The 15446-nt window shown below is 37.9% G+C and overlaps 1 protein-coding gene across 11 annotated transcripts in view; it reads left to right on the plus strand.

Moving 5' to 3' along the window:
* The window catches only part of FHOD3 (formin homology 2 domain containing 3), a 360936-nt gene that overhangs the window by 203033 nt on the left and 142457 nt on the right, over positions 1-15446 (plus strand). For all 11 annotated transcript variants that reach the window (XM_052704373.1, XM_052704371.1, XM_052704366.1 and 8 more), the window contains exon 6: positions 12898-12992. In XM_052704373.1, the coding sequence (XP_052560333.1) occupies positions 12898-12992 (95 nt within the window). The remainder of the gene's footprint in view (positions 1-12897; positions 12993-15446) is intronic.

Here is a 15446-nt window from a genome sequence, read left to right on the forward strand (position 1 = left end):
AGCGCTTGAAGTAATTGTGATGCAATCTTTAATTTTATCCACATGCTATTTTTTCCATAGCCCTGTACTTAGTTTAGTACATAAGTTCAACATGATTGGACAAAGTAGAGGGACCGTGCAGTGGAGAAACTGTTCTTGTGACTCTGGCCTTTGTTTTGCTGTGGAATTATAAGGCAAATGAATCCTGAAAATGTAAGGGGGTGAAAAAAAAAGGAAAAATAAAAAAGGAATCTGAATCTCTTGACTTGGTATTTCTTTGCAGTGAATGCTAGAAGAGTAACTTCAGTAAACTTTTAAAGTAGTATCATTATGTTCCCGGTTCATCATTTCATGAGGAACTCATTGAGAGTGTGTTGTGAGAGCTGGCCCTAACTTCATCTGCAGCTGTTTTATGGATATTTGAAGTTCTATTACGATAATATGTATTCTCAAAAATGATATAATCTCAAGTGTGAAATCCAGAGCTAGTAGAAACTCTGACTTCTTTGCAGAATAGAATGACAGATTTTTTACCCATAGGTGTGCCGTGCAGAAAATGTATTCAGACTGCTGAAGAGCTCAGTAGGTTGATGAACATCAAAAATCTCTGCATGAAATGAAATGCTGTCTTCAGATGCCTGCTCTAAAAAATTGCCTACTCTAAAAAATCTCTTATTGAGAAAGTACTTTTTACAGAGTATTTTCCAGTTCTAACTTTCAATAGGGTAGTACTGAAAAGCTCTGAAATAATGTTTCTTTAAATTGATTTTGACATTGTTAATCTTGTACACAGAGTAGGCTGAATTAAGTTTTCTACAGGAATCCTAATTCTGTTATTTTAAAATTTGCTTCATTTTTTGCATGTCTAATGTTCTTCTAACTTAGTTCTAAGTACCCAGAAACAGTTAATTGCCCATGTAAGATTTGTCTTGATTGCGGTCTAGTTATGGCATCATTGCAATAGTCTTCTATACTGGTTGTGCACAGATGGTTTGGGTTCAGTCCACATTACTTACTGAAAGAGCCTTATGTGGAAGTGTCCGTGATACTTAAAGGGCTGGTTTGAGTCTGGAAGTAATTTAGCTCTTTCCATGTGGAGTTTGAGTTTATTTCTCACCAAGCAGACTTCTGCACTCTAACACGAGGAGCTGTTAAGCCGCTTTGTATCCAAGTTGCCTCTGCACTGTCATCTTCAGTGTTAGTGTTACCCAGAGATCCCAATCCTGCAGGATCCAGCTAATGAAGCACTGACCAATCATACCATCACAAAAACATTCTTGCATTCGTACAGAGGATTGGCAACAGAATGTAGTCACTGGATCATACCATCAATGAAATGATATAAAATCACTCAAAAATGTTTTGGAATTAAATTGGATTTCTCATTTAGCTAGATATGAGTAAATAAGAAATGTAGACTGTCACACTGATAGATCCACCCCCTCTATTTTCATGGTTAGTCGATGCATGATTCACTCTCCTGTGCCACCCGGTGTGAAAAGCAGCCATTGATGTCAGACCTCATGTTTTTAGATCAAATGACACTTAGGCCCGCTAACATTTTCCTTCTGTTCTGAATATATTTTATATATTTTAGTACTGTAACAAAATAAAATGAAGGGCACAGATTCCGTAATTTGCCTTTGACTGTAATTTAGGATTTAATACACTGTTATAATTTTTTTTTTTCTTTTGCCTGAGAATTCTGAGAAGGGACAAAAGGTTTAATTACTATGTGTCTGCTCGGATATTAAGCCATCTCAATTCAGATAGAGAAAACAAAAGAAGCCTGAGCAGGACACTGAAGATTTGGCTACATTTCTCTTGAAGAATTGTTGTAGGAAGGTGGAATTCAGTATTCAAAGGAGTTCTCACTTTCACTGTGCTGAAGGAAGAAGGAAAAAAGAATAGTAGGGCTAAAAGACAATTACAGTTTGTTTGGAAAGAGTCTTTGCTCATTATCTGAGATAGGTTACCACCAAACAGCATTTTCAGTCAATATTTTGGATAAATGTGAGCTCTGGATTTTAAAAGAATTTGTAACGGTGTCTCATCCTGACACCTCTTTCTCATGGAAAGTGCATGGAAAATGCAAGATATGAACTTGTGACTCTCTAGCACATTCTTTACTGTGAGATTTAAAAGTAGAACCACATAACCCTAAGTTTCACATAGCAGCAGACATACTTGAAACAGAAAATAAAAAGCACATTTAATGAAGTGTTGTATCACTTTGCTTTCTAGTGCTGACTTTGGCTTTGTTTAGCCAGTACTTTGAGAATAGAGTCTTTCATTAATTTGCCCTAACAAGCATAAAATTCAAGAGATGAAAGTGAATTCTTTAATGACATGCCCATTACTGCTACATGGAGTCTGTAAGAAACATTAGAGACAAGCAGAAGAACAATAAATATCTGAAAAGTGTACGTGTATCAGGAATTCAGTTTTGAATCATGGTATAATTCCAATGCAGAAAATTAGTAGAATATGCTCACTATTGTTTTTTAAGGTAGCACAGTGGATAAAAAGTTACAGATGTACTTTTTCCTAAAGTTATTTTATGTTGGAATGCATCTCTCTATATGCAAAGATGCAGAGGTCATGATGTAGTCATTTTTTACTTACAGGCTGCTTCATTTGAGGTTTTTTTTTTGTACTCAGGGCATTGTGCTAAAGACATTGGGACACTGTAAGAAAGTCTTCCTTCCAATTTTTGCTTTAGATATGCTAATGCTTTAGATATGCTTTAGATTTGCTAATGTACTATTTTAATTTAGTTGCTGAACTTAAAATCGATTAAATTCTTACAAATCCTGATTTGTACTCTCAATTCAATGTTGTCTAAGCAGCAGAGAAAGCTTTTGACTAATCACTGGTGATTTTGGATGGTTTGAATTCAAGTGATACAGGAAAAATATGACTTTCTATCCATGCTGCAGTGACATTTAAATAAGTTGATTTCAAGATGGCAGAAGTATTGAAGAAATATTAAGTTCATGTTGTAAACAACAATTTTGAAAGTTTCTTTATGCTTTTTTGCCACTAACATTTCAAGCACTTCTTGGATGTCCCCAAAATTTATCATAATACTTCTGTGTTGTTTGTTCACTTGTTGCATTTCTGTCTGTTGAGACGAAGAAAGAAGATCATTCATAAATTGGAACTTTCTGACTAGTTTAAAACCTTCTGTTAAGCAATGTTAAAGGTGGTAACTAAGGGCTTTTGTAGTGTAACATCTCTCCTACTGTGGAACTTCTTTCACAGTCCTTTATTTTGGGAGAGACCAGCATTTGATGTACGTTGTCTCATAAAAAAAGATATGTGAAAATTAAAACAGCTCCATATAGAATGTATGGAGAAATTTCTCTTTTTTGTTTCCAGTGCAACTCTTCCATGAAAACTTCACACTATCAGTTAGAATTCTTGAGTTTTACTGAAAATTGGAGAGCTGTATAATTTTGACAGAATTCTTATTAACTGTTTCCTACAAAATCCTCTGTGACAAATGATGGGAAATATCAGTAGTAGGAGATTACTGCTTCCAGTGGTACTCTGCTTGTCTTTCATTTCTTGTTCCTCTGTTCTTCAAGAGTATAACGCATACTGCTTTTAGCATATCTACTTATCGACAAAATATCATGAAAGTTGTGTTTTGAAGACTGACTTCTTGTTTTTGATTAGCAGAAATAGCTTTATGTGCTCACTGATGTAATGATGACTTTTCCAAAGTTCTAGTTTATGTCCATTTAGATTCCTTACCATACACAATACTCCTATTTCAGGTTGCTAAATAGCCGTTTGTTTACCTGCTCAGAGTAGCACATTGCAGAATCAGCTGAACTTTAAAAAGATAAATAAATTAAAAATAAAAAAAAAAAAAAGAAAAAAAAAAGTACCGGCACTGATGGCAGTAATAACAATACAACAGAGCATCACTGATCAACTGCTTTACAAGGACCATCCTTCTTTTGTTGTTCTTATTATGCTAAGCATTCTTGTGTGGCTCCTGTTTCTGCTTCCCAAGAATCTTCCTTTTTGTTTAGGAAAAAATGCAAATGTTGGTAAATATGTGTATGTAGGGAGGGAAACTTCAAGAGATAAAAGGGAAAAAAAATACAGTCAAGGAGAATGCATTGGTTTATTCGCTTCAGAATTATCCAGTTTTATGCTGGAAGGTTTATTGTTGTCCTGACTAGAAGTGCTGTTAATGACTAAAAATGTTTGGTATGTGAACGTTGTTACCGTACAGTTTGTCTTATGTCTGTTCCTGTTCTACTCCTCTTGCTATACAGTCTAGCTGTGTAACTCATTTTTTAATTTGCACATGGTGCAGGAAACTTAAATCAGTCTTATTTGATAATCATTGCAAAAGTACCTGGCTGTAGTCAGTAAGGGTTCTACTTGCAAATAATCAGGGAAAAAAATAAAACAAGCTTCATACATTCTCAGTTTTCTGTGCTCCAGGTGCAGTCAAAATAAGCCATTGCTGCTCAGACCAATCCTTGATTGCATTTTCTTTCAGCTTTGCATTTCAGTTTGGTGTGTTTCCCTGTACAAATGCACAGTTCATTCCTGATGCTCAACTTCTTGGCATTTAGAGGAGAAGCTGGAATTCCAGCCCCATGTGCTGGGTGTAACTGATAATGATTGATAAAAGACAGCTAACACCTGCAAAACCTTTCTTTGTGCAGGGTAAACAGGTTTCTGAGCAGTTCAAGATGGGAGATGCAGAAAGGGGTTGGTTGTTTATTGTTTTTTTCCCCTCATTCTGCAAAGGTTGGTTTATGCTTCTCTCTTTGTACCTTCAAAGTCAGGATTAACATTGTTTGCACAAAACGTGTACCTTCATGATGATTAATGGGGAGGGAAAGGACTTGAAATCAATCATGTCTAACACATTGCCAGACTGAATTGCTCAATCAGCTGCCAAATAGATTGGCTAAGGTAATTTTCTTTGCATCTTGTCTACTAATAAAAGTTGTTGCTTGTTTACCTATTACATACATTAATTGGAAGTGTAGTTTGTTTTCCCTGGTTTAGCTCTAATCTAAAGGTAACTATTCTGGAGTCTTACTCAATTTAGTTATCATTTCTTTGCTATGGATTAAATTTCAATTTAAGTAAAGTTTAATTAAATATTATGTGAGGGAGGGAAAAAACATGGTGCAAGGGAGTAAAGAAGATAGTACCATACTTCAGTGGTGCACATTGAAAGTGGAAGGGGCATTTGGCACTGGCTGAAATGCAGGACATTAAGTTTAATTAAAAAAAAAGACTAAAATAGAAATAAGTGGAAAAAAAAATACTATGAAGGTGGCTGAACACTGGCACGATCTGTTCAGAGAGACTGCGCAGTTTTCAGCATTCAACCCAGTCCTGAACAACCTGTTCCAGCTGCCCCTGATTTGAGCAGGGCCTGGACAATGTCCAGAGGTGTCATCCCAGTCTGTAAAGCTCTGATTCACTTTTACAGCTGTATAAAGCACTCAGATGTGCAAGCATGATAATTCCATTGCAAAAGTTTAAAAATGAGCCTTCTCAGAACTGTACAGATATGTGAACTGTTTCACTAGAAACGAGGAGAAACACCTATACAGAGCTTAATTTTTGTCCTTCTGCAGCAAGAAGGCTTAGCTCAGACATGGGTACATAAGCCATTTGGATTTGATGCTGTAGTATTTACACAAATTGTGTCCTGCATTTGCCCACAGCATTTGCAGAATATCTCTCCTCACAAGAAAATCTCTCAGAGAGTCTCAGCAATCGTTTTCTGCTCCTTAAGAAATGAAGCTCTGTCAGCATATGTGGAAGTCTCATCAGAAGATATTTTAAAAATTCTAGAAATCTGAATTCTTAAGAAAAATATGTAACTTCATACGTATATAGGAAGAGCACTAGTGTTTCAGCTTACATCAATTCAGGTGAGAAGTATCTGCCTGAATTCGAACATATATATGCTTGTATTACAGTGTGTTAACATAATTCAGGGTTACCACACATTCTCTTTTTCCACTGGAGTTTTCCATCATGAAGCACCATGGAAGACTGATCTTCTTTTAATGATCATTTAGACAACCTCTTTTTTCTCCTTTTTCTATACTTACCCAGTGCCTCATTGTATGCACTATTCACACTCATGCTCTGAAGGCTGGATGCAGAAAAGAAATATGAGCTGCAGAGAAATCAAGGATATAAAAAAGTCAATTTTAAAGTATTTCTGTAGGGTTTATCAGCAGGAGTCTGTATTCATTTATAAAGTTCTGTCAGATTTGTCTCAAGTTTTTTTCTGAAAGTCTTGTAAATACAAGTCAACATTTTTCAATCTGTTAAAAATAACTGTTCCAAGTTCTTGGTGTCTGCATCAGACCAATGAAAAATGTGACCATTCTAGTTTGCCACGCATGTAAACCTCAGCCAGTGTTTGAAATCACATGAGTTCCCAGAGCTGAGGATTTTATATCTTTGAGATTTTGTTAGAAAGCTTATTTGAGTATTTCATACTTCTGTGCTTGTAGTCAGCTTGTAAAATATTGCTCTAAAGCTGGAGTAGAATTTCTATTTTAATAATTTTTTTTTTGCATATTTATTTTTAATTGTGACATGTACCTAAATGTGTGTTGTTAAGTGTTACTAATCTCGTAAAACATGTTGGAGATATGTTGCTTGCAATATAAAATAAGAATTAAGGCAATTATGATCAGCCAGTTAATAACTCACGTGCCTAAGTCAGATTTCAGTTCAAATAAAAAGTCATTCAGCTGGTTAACCTCTAATAGATTTGACTCAGAGTGTATCCTTTCCTTGCATTCATATCAAATGAATTGCAAGAAATATCACAAAGGAAACACTGGAGCAGGTGCAGTTCTGGTGTGGTCACTTGGCATCAGTCTGGCTGGTGTGTTGCCACAGGTGTTGCACATCAAGTAAAGGACCAGCTTTTTCTTAAATAGTTGAGCTGATTAAAGCTTACTTATGTTCTTTGATCTTACTAGGTGCTGTTTCTGAAAAGAACACTGGAATAGAGGGGTGGCAAGAGAAGCATACAGAAGAAAAACTGTGAGGGCTTTCTAAGGTCACGGAGCGTCAGTGCGTTGTCTGTGTCCTGGAAGACCCATGCTTCTCTCTTGTGAAGTGCTAGGGACACTAAGAGCCAATGGTAGTAAGCTTCAGGGAAGGGAGATTTGTGTGTGTGTGCTCTGTGGAAATGACAACCAGAGCCCTTGTAGTTCAGGGGCCACAGGGAGAGTTACAGACAGAGCAGGTGGGGGATCCTCTGCTCTCCACACACTGCAGTCACAGCTGGTCAAGGTGTGCTTCCTATGTCTGCTTTATTGCCAGAGCTGCATCATCAATTAATTTCTTGGGAACAAAAGTGTTTATCCATCTTCTCCATGGATTATTTCTGAGAGTTCTTGGAGCACAAATGATCCTAAGTGTCCTGAGTGACTCACCAAAATTAAAGTTATTATTAGGATGAGCAATTAGGTAGAATGGAGTAACAAGAATGAATAGGGAAGGTCTTTCTGTTGTGCCAGGTGCATCAAGTTATAAATCTCTCCCTCAGTATTTCCTGTGGTTTTTGTGGGTGATGGAAACTATTGCCTGCCCGTGCCACTTAGGAGCTTATAGTTAAGCATGGAGCTTTAAGAGCCTCACTGAAATAATAATTGCTAAAGCACATGTGTGCCATCCCTCTAGATTTAAATTAATACATGCTGGGCAATGAGTGGATTGAAAGCAGTTGTGTGTATAACGGCATGAGAGTGCTGGTGGGCAAAAACCTGAATGTAAGCTGGTAGTGCGTGCTTGCATATTGGTAAAAGTTGATCATATCCTGGTCTGCACCAGAAGAAGCAAGGCCAGCAGGGTGAGGGATGTGATTATCTCCCTCTGCTTTATTCTCTTGAGACCCCATCTGAAATACTGGGTGCAGGCCTGGGGCCCCCAGCATGAGAAGGACATGGACCTGTTGCAGTGGGTCCAGAGAAAGCCATAAGGATGATTAAAGCGCTGGAGCATCTCTCCTACCAAAAAGCAAAGGCTGAGGGAGCTGGGTTTACTTGGCGTGGGGAAGAGAAAGCTCCAGAGAGACTTTACACTGTAGGAGGGAGACTCTTTATCAGGGAGTGTACTGATAGGATAAGGGGAAACAGTTAAATTAAACTAAAAGAGGGAAAATTTAGATGAGGTGTTAGGAGAACATTTTTTTACTTAGAGGGTGATGAGGCCCTGGCACAGTCTGCTAGAGCTGTGGATGGCTTTTCCTTAGGAAAACTTAGGGCCAGGTTGGATGGGGCTTTGGACAACCTCATGTAGTGGGAGGTGTCCTTGCCCTTGCCAAGGGGGGTGGAACTAAATGGTCTTTAAAGGTCCTTCCAACCCTGACTATTCTATCATCCTAAGACTAAAAGCTTGGCTTCAAGAAGTGTCAGCTAACATAAAAATCCTCATTTACGGTAGCAATACTCCTCATCTATATATGGAATTATCTTTGCAGTATCTGCTTACAGCTTTGTTTCTGATGTGTGTATTTTGTGAGACAGTTCAGTTCTTAGTCTAGTATGGGTTAATGTGGGAGTCCTGTGAGCTAATTTCTTTGCATGTTTCAGTATGATGTCTGTGATAATGGAAAGAACAAATGAGCAGGGGCTAAAAGAAAGGATTAGACAAGAAGGGATTTAAAGAAACTTTGATACGAAACAAAATGTTCTTGTACTTGTAGCCAAAAATAGAAGTGTTCTTAACTTCCTGGATAACACTGTGATATCTTTAATAAGAGTTTAAAAAAATAATGGGAATAGGTATATAAACAACAGATTTTGCACAGGAGCTGAAACTAAGCATACCAATAGTAACAAAGCAAAAGAACAATTTTTGAAGCTTAAAGTGGTTCCAGGGTTGTGGAGTCACAAATTTTGGTATAGTGCTTCTTTGTAAGTTGGATTTCAGAAACGCTGGAAAGGCCGGGCCATCTGTTTTACCTGATGTCAGCTCTTATAAACTTGGATCTGTACTGTGTTAATTTTCAATTAGCTGCATGATACCAAGGTTGCAATTAATAATGATTTCTCATCACCATTAGTGGACTTTAGTGAACTGTGGCAGTCTATCCTTGAATACAAGGTATAGTGTGCAAGTGCTGATGATTACTGTTAGATAGCTCACAGTATACACTGCAAGTGCTGCTGATGAGGTGCCTGCTGAATTTTGGCCAGGAATCTTCCCTGGGAAATAAAACCAGCAGAGGCAGGATTTGGCATTGGCCCACTTCACTGTACATGTTTGCTTATTCTAGTTTAAACAAAAGATGCACCACTACATAACTCGTGACATGATGAATGGCATTTTGACTCCTCAAAAACTGAAAGCAAATAGTGCTTCTGCTTATTCAATGCTGGTGGTAAAATATGAAACAGATAGAGAAGATTAGAAAAGCATACTTCAGGAAACAGCTTGACATTCTGGATGAGAAAAATTTTCTTAGTGATACTGATTGTGATAACATTTTCGGCTACAGTTTTTCCCCAATGGTCCTGTTAGCTTTATACAGGAACCCAGGAGAGTATTAGTGCCAGTACTGGCAAGTTTTGAGAGGCCTTCTTAAACCTTTTATTTCACAGAACTCTATGAAGTTTCAAGCTGATCTGTCCTTTTCTAGCTAAGCCTTTACTGAGAAATGCAGCAATTTTCCATAGCTACTTGAAAATAGCTGTGGGTAAAGTCACAAACTACTTTCACATTAGATTAAGGGTTTGACAAGGGTAGTGGGAACAAAGAAATTCCAAATTAAGTCTGCTCCATATTTAAACTTCCCTCTCCCAGCCCTCTATTGCACAATAGCAAACTTTTCTCATGCAAGCATGTTGTTGATAGACTTCCAAAGAGAATTCCAGCTAGCTGAGAGGTAGGATTAAATGGATTAAATAACCTCCTTGATTTTCAGTGAAAAGAAGTTCAATTGAAGGCAAGTATGAATGCAAACTCAGATGATAGCAGACTAGCTTGTCCTTCTGAATAACCTCAGTTTCCTTTGCAAATTAGCTTGCTTTTTCTGGATGAGGATGTGTGTGTTGCCATATCTGTGCAAGCAGACATGTACATGAAGCATGTACTATAGCCCCAGGTATTGTAGTGATCTTATCTACAGCCATAGGCTGAAATGTAGGAAAGTAGTTGCACAATAAGGTCTACAGGGAATGTCAAATGGTGGCCAGTCTGCCCTCTGTGTCCATGTACTACAAAGCTGGTGTGCCCTGCTCAGTCAGCCCCAAGCCTCAGGAAAGCCTTCAGCCCATCAGCTGGGCATACACACCAGTGTTTTTGTTTCTCTTCCTTCTACCTTGGTACTGCACAGTTTCCAAGTGCTAATTCTGCTTGTCAGCACAGACACTTAACATAATATGAAGCTCTTTTCATGGCATTCTTTTCCTTCTCTAAGAATTTATCAGGCATGAGTTTTGTATAAACTACCCAGATATTTCTTAACTTACTCTTCCTTCTAATGAAAGACAGTTTCCCCTCAGCCCTGCCTATCCTGTCTGCTTTCAGTTTTCTGACCCCTAACAATTTGAATCTCTGCTCCAAGGTCTGTCAGCAGCTGACTACTTGATGTGTGGCAGATAACTACTGGGGCCATACCTTGTATGTGTACAACATGACTCTGTAGCAAATGTATATTCTATCTCTAGCCATTTTGTGGCATTCTTTCATTCTCCTCTGTAGCTTATTTGGTAACTAGTTCAAGTGGCAGCAGTGGTGGTTTTTATCATGTGTTACTAACTTTTTACCTGTAGTCAGAAGACCCATTCTGTTGCTGGAAAGATACAGATACTATCATGTACTTGGAATGGCATCTATGACTAAAAGTAATTAAAAAAAAAAAAAAAATGGTGGGGGAAAAATTGGGAGAGGAGGGGCAACATTAGTAATAGGTTACAACTGTCAGGATCCCTGAGACATTTTTATGGCTTCTTTCTAAGATCTACTGATTCACTTTAACCTATTGCTATGAAAAGTTACATCTAAGAGCTGAAGAATGATGTATCCCATATCTCACTTAAGCATCCAGTCTAAGTATGAGAAGTAATTTTGTACTGTGTACATGCTTTGCCTTTAAAAGCCAATTTCTTGCTGCCTTTGATTTCTCTATTAATTTGGAAAGATGTGCCAAGCGTAAAATTTGTATCACATTTGTTTCAAATTCAAATTAAATCCCTTTACCCTCTAAAAAAGAATTTATATCAGAGGGGGGAAAAAAAAAAGTGGCTTGGAGACCTTATCATGGCTGGATCTCATCCTGATTAAGGGCCAAATCTTTCTGGTACTGAAAGGAAGTGAAAACAAGTATTAGGAACTTTCTCTGATTACCGATGGGGATAGAAGTGTTCTCTTTCTTAGGCCTGCAAGGAAATGCTACAAAGAAGGCATTTATTCTGTCGGTATAATTCTTATCTCTTTTCTGACTGCCTTACATCTTTTATTTTACCTTAACACTTGGGCTTGTGTCCCTCCCGCTTAATTTTATTCACCCAAGACATGTCTTAAAAGCTTGGTGAATGATTACTTCCTGTATAGCTGCAGAGAGAGACAGCACATCCCAAGGCATGGCAGCTGCCTAAGATTATCTCCTTTACACCATTTTCTTGCTCTCCTTTTTCTCTGTCTTCATAACTGTATAAGGTCAAGCTTTGCTTCTAGTTTGGTATAACAAATGAGATAAGAAATGTAAGTACCTAATATTAGTATCTGCTTTTTTTTTTTTTTTTTTTTAAAAAGAAAGTAGACCAACTAGAGCAGAGAAGAAAGGAGGAGACAACTTTAAAGTGAAAGTTAGCTGCTCAACTATAGGGGTATTAAATCACTCACCTAACAGGAATTTCTTTGACAACTTCCACTATTGTTGAAAACCTCCCCCCAGCACTGCATAGTTCACAACCTATGTAAAAGTCAACAAATTCTCAGAATGTTGTAATTTTCCTTGCTGTGTTTTTTACTTTATTTTTCCCCCATAAAGCGGTGTAGAAGGGGCTTGTCAGGTTGTGCCTTATATAATTGAGTTGTTATGCCAAGATGCTGTACTGAAAGGTGTTACATCAGTGATTTTTTTTCCATCCCACTGTGCTTTGATCTCCTTCGATAAAGCAGAAAATCTAAAAGTGGAAACTTTTGAAGATGGTAAATAAATTTTGCTAATCCACTTTTCATAATCTTTATGAAAAACTATTCTTATCAGTCTAAAAAGATTTAGTGACTGTTGTCTCTAGAAAGCCTTATATTATCAGGATTAGAAACTATGGAATTATTGTCATGAAATATTTTGCTAGCATGTTTTGTAATATAGTTAATATTTCAAAATAAAAGGATAAAGATGGTTCATTGTTGGCCATGCTTTGTTGCATTTCCTCACTAAAATGCAGAAATGCGAAGGTGAATATTCACTGTCTTTTGTTAATTGCGCTGCTTTAATTTCAGATTACTGAAATTAACTGAAATAATCAACGTAATGCAAGTGTACTGATCCCGAGCATTGCATGCTGCTGAAACAAGTGCTAAAAGTTTTGGCTCACGAGATGTCGCCCATTATATGTAATGGGTCCATTGCAACAGCAAGCAGCATATACACAGGATACTATTTGCAGAATTTGAGGCAATAATATATAACATTTATAGAAAGAAACAGGTATCCATACTTAACACTGCACAAAATTCACACTTATATCATTGAGATGAAGTCAGTAAAGTTACTGCGGTTGCCCAGGGTCTCATTTAGAAGAATCCTACCCACTGTATCTTTTGTTGAGCTCTCCAAGTCTCTGGAAAACAGTGCTTACATTAAATTGTCAGCAATGCTTAGGGTTGTAATGGGTGTGTATATATATGTCTGATTTTTTATTTTTTTTTTTCATTTCTTTGCAATAGCCTTGGGCCAGATTATGCTCTATGTTGATGGCATGAATGGAGTGATAAACCATAATGAAACCATCCAATGGCTGTACACACTTATTGGGTCAAAGGTAAGACACCAAAATTCTTGTTTTATATGTTTTTGGATATTTTTAAATGCATTTAATTCGTATTATATATATGCATAAGTGTTTTAACAGATTTTATGCTGGGTTCTAAATGATTCTATAACTCACTGCCTAGAAACCAGGGCATGCTGGGCTGTTATTTCTATTCCATCCTTTTCCTACTCTTTTATGCTGTTGGTTATGAAAGCAAAAGCAGTGGGATCAAAGAATATCCCAGGTTGGAAGGCAGTCACAAGAATCATAGAGTCCAGCTCCTGGCTCCACTCAGGACCACCCAAACATCAAGCCCTATGTCTGGGAACACTGTCAAAATGCTCCTTGAACTCTGGCAGCTTGGGGTCTTGACCGCTGCCCTGGGGAGTCAGTTTTGCTGCAGACCCTTTCCCTAGCCCTCTGACGCAGCTCCATGCCATTCCCTCAGGCCCTGTCACTGTAGAAGAGAGAAGAGCTCAGCGCTGCCCCTCTGCTTCCTGCAAGGAGCTGCAGCTGCCATGAGGCCTCTCCTCAGCAACTCTGCTCTGGGCTGAACAAGCAATAACTTTGTTGCTGTCTTTATGCTGCCATTGGAATTGACCATATTTTTGCTGTTGCAGTTAACGAGATATTCGTTGAATCTCTTTTTGGGTGTTCTCTTACTTCCCTTTCCATTCTATGAAGGCAAATCCTTTTCTGCAGTTGAACTGTTCCACACTGCTCTACTTTGCTGAGCACTGGGGAAGGCAAATTCAGAGCGGCTTCCTTCTTGTGCTTAAAGAGCCTTAGAAGACAAAATCTGGTACCTGTCCACAAAGGATTTTTTTATTGGTCCTTGCATATAAGGAGGCAACAACTGAAACTCTATACCAGAGTCTGTGCCACTTAAGTGGAATAAAATAGTGTGCAATCCACTTTTAAGGCTATCGATTTTGGAAGTTGAAAAGGAAAGGGAACATAAATTCTGCTTACACTCCATCTTGAATAGTTACAGTGTAGGTAAAGCCACAAATCTGCAATCTGTTGGCTCTCCATCTTTGCTTGAAGTTTGTGAAATCCCACAGGAACTACTCCTGCCATTTAGACCTGCTTGGGGCAGTCTTGAATGACACAATAACTGGAACAGGATACTTTAGCTATTCTTGACAACTTGAAAGATGTCGTAATTGGTGGACATGAATCCATCATTAGAATTATTAAGAAATTTCCATGAATTTTTCCTCAAATGTCTGAGTCACAAAAAGTTGCTATTTCGATTCTATAGCGACGTGGAGGCACTGCTGCTTTTTCCCTTTCTCTCTTAGAAATATCTTTCATAACAGAAAGAAAAAAAAAAAAAGAAAGACTCTGTGTCCCAAGGGCTCTTTTTAACCACTACAATTTTTTCTATAATATGCAAATTTCCCTGCTTCGGAAGATGAGCAAGCCTAAGAATAGATACTAAAGCATTAAGAGAATTGATTTATCTTGAGTTGACTGCTAGAACAGGTAGATATGTAAAACTAAGATAATAATTGTGGTTATCAAGCATCAGTCTTAATGAACATGATTAATGACCAGTTCACATTTGAGAGAAGATGAGAAAATTTTCCCCACATAAAGTGTTCCACTGTTGGCTAGATGTTACGCTGGGCAGTTTGCCCTCTTGAAGCAGGGAATGTTAGCCACAGTTGGAAAAGCAGTGCCAGAAGAGAGAGAAATGGATTTCTTGCTACAGATCCTCATTTTCAATGGGACAGATGAAAGAAACAAGCAAAGAAAAGAAAAGAATGGCCATAGTATCCGCAATTATTTTAATTCTCTAATGAACCTAGTGGAGGAGAAATAACTGTATTTCTACCTGCAGAATAATTTCTGGCTGACTTTTCTTGACCAGAGTACTTTAACTCCTTAGCCCTTAAACTCCTTTCTCCCTCCCCCACGGTCAGCCCAAATGATTATCTCCATATCCAGGCTCAGTGCCTGCAGCTAAGGAATGCAGGCAATGTGCTTTGAATAGTTTGGTTTCAGGTAGCATCAGAGTTGATTTTTCATTATTGTTTGACTGTCTTGGAAAAGATCTAAGTCCTTCTCTGTGTGCCAGAAGCTAATCGAAGGTATGACAGGCTTACTATCACAGTATGGTGTGATAGCTGCTTTATGCTCTTTAAGATGTTTTTGGCTTTCTGCAAACAGCAAATCCTTGGAATTTGCAACCACCTCAGCCTAATTTGCAGTCCTACTCTCTTGGTTCCTTCTCTGCAGAAAAGGAGGGGAAACATTTTTTAACACTGCCGAACAAAATGGAATAGTAAAAGTGCCAATTAAGTATCAGAACAAATCCCTTTGAGAGGAAACAGAAGGCATGCAGTCATTCAGCTGCCACAGCTGCACCTGGACACATTGCTTCTTGCCCTCTCAAAAACTCTGATGAAGTTTAATAAACTCAGCAGTGGAGATGATTGAATCTTTTCATTGGAGATT

This window comes from Tympanuchus pallidicinctus, unplaced genomic scaffold, assembly GCF_026119805.1.
Source record: "Tympanuchus pallidicinctus isolate F22 unplaced genomic scaffold, pur_lepc_1.0 scaffold5, whole genome shotgun sequence".
NCBI classification, from domain to species: domain Eukaryota; kingdom Metazoa; phylum Chordata; class Aves; order Galliformes; family Phasianidae; genus Tympanuchus; species Tympanuchus pallidicinctus.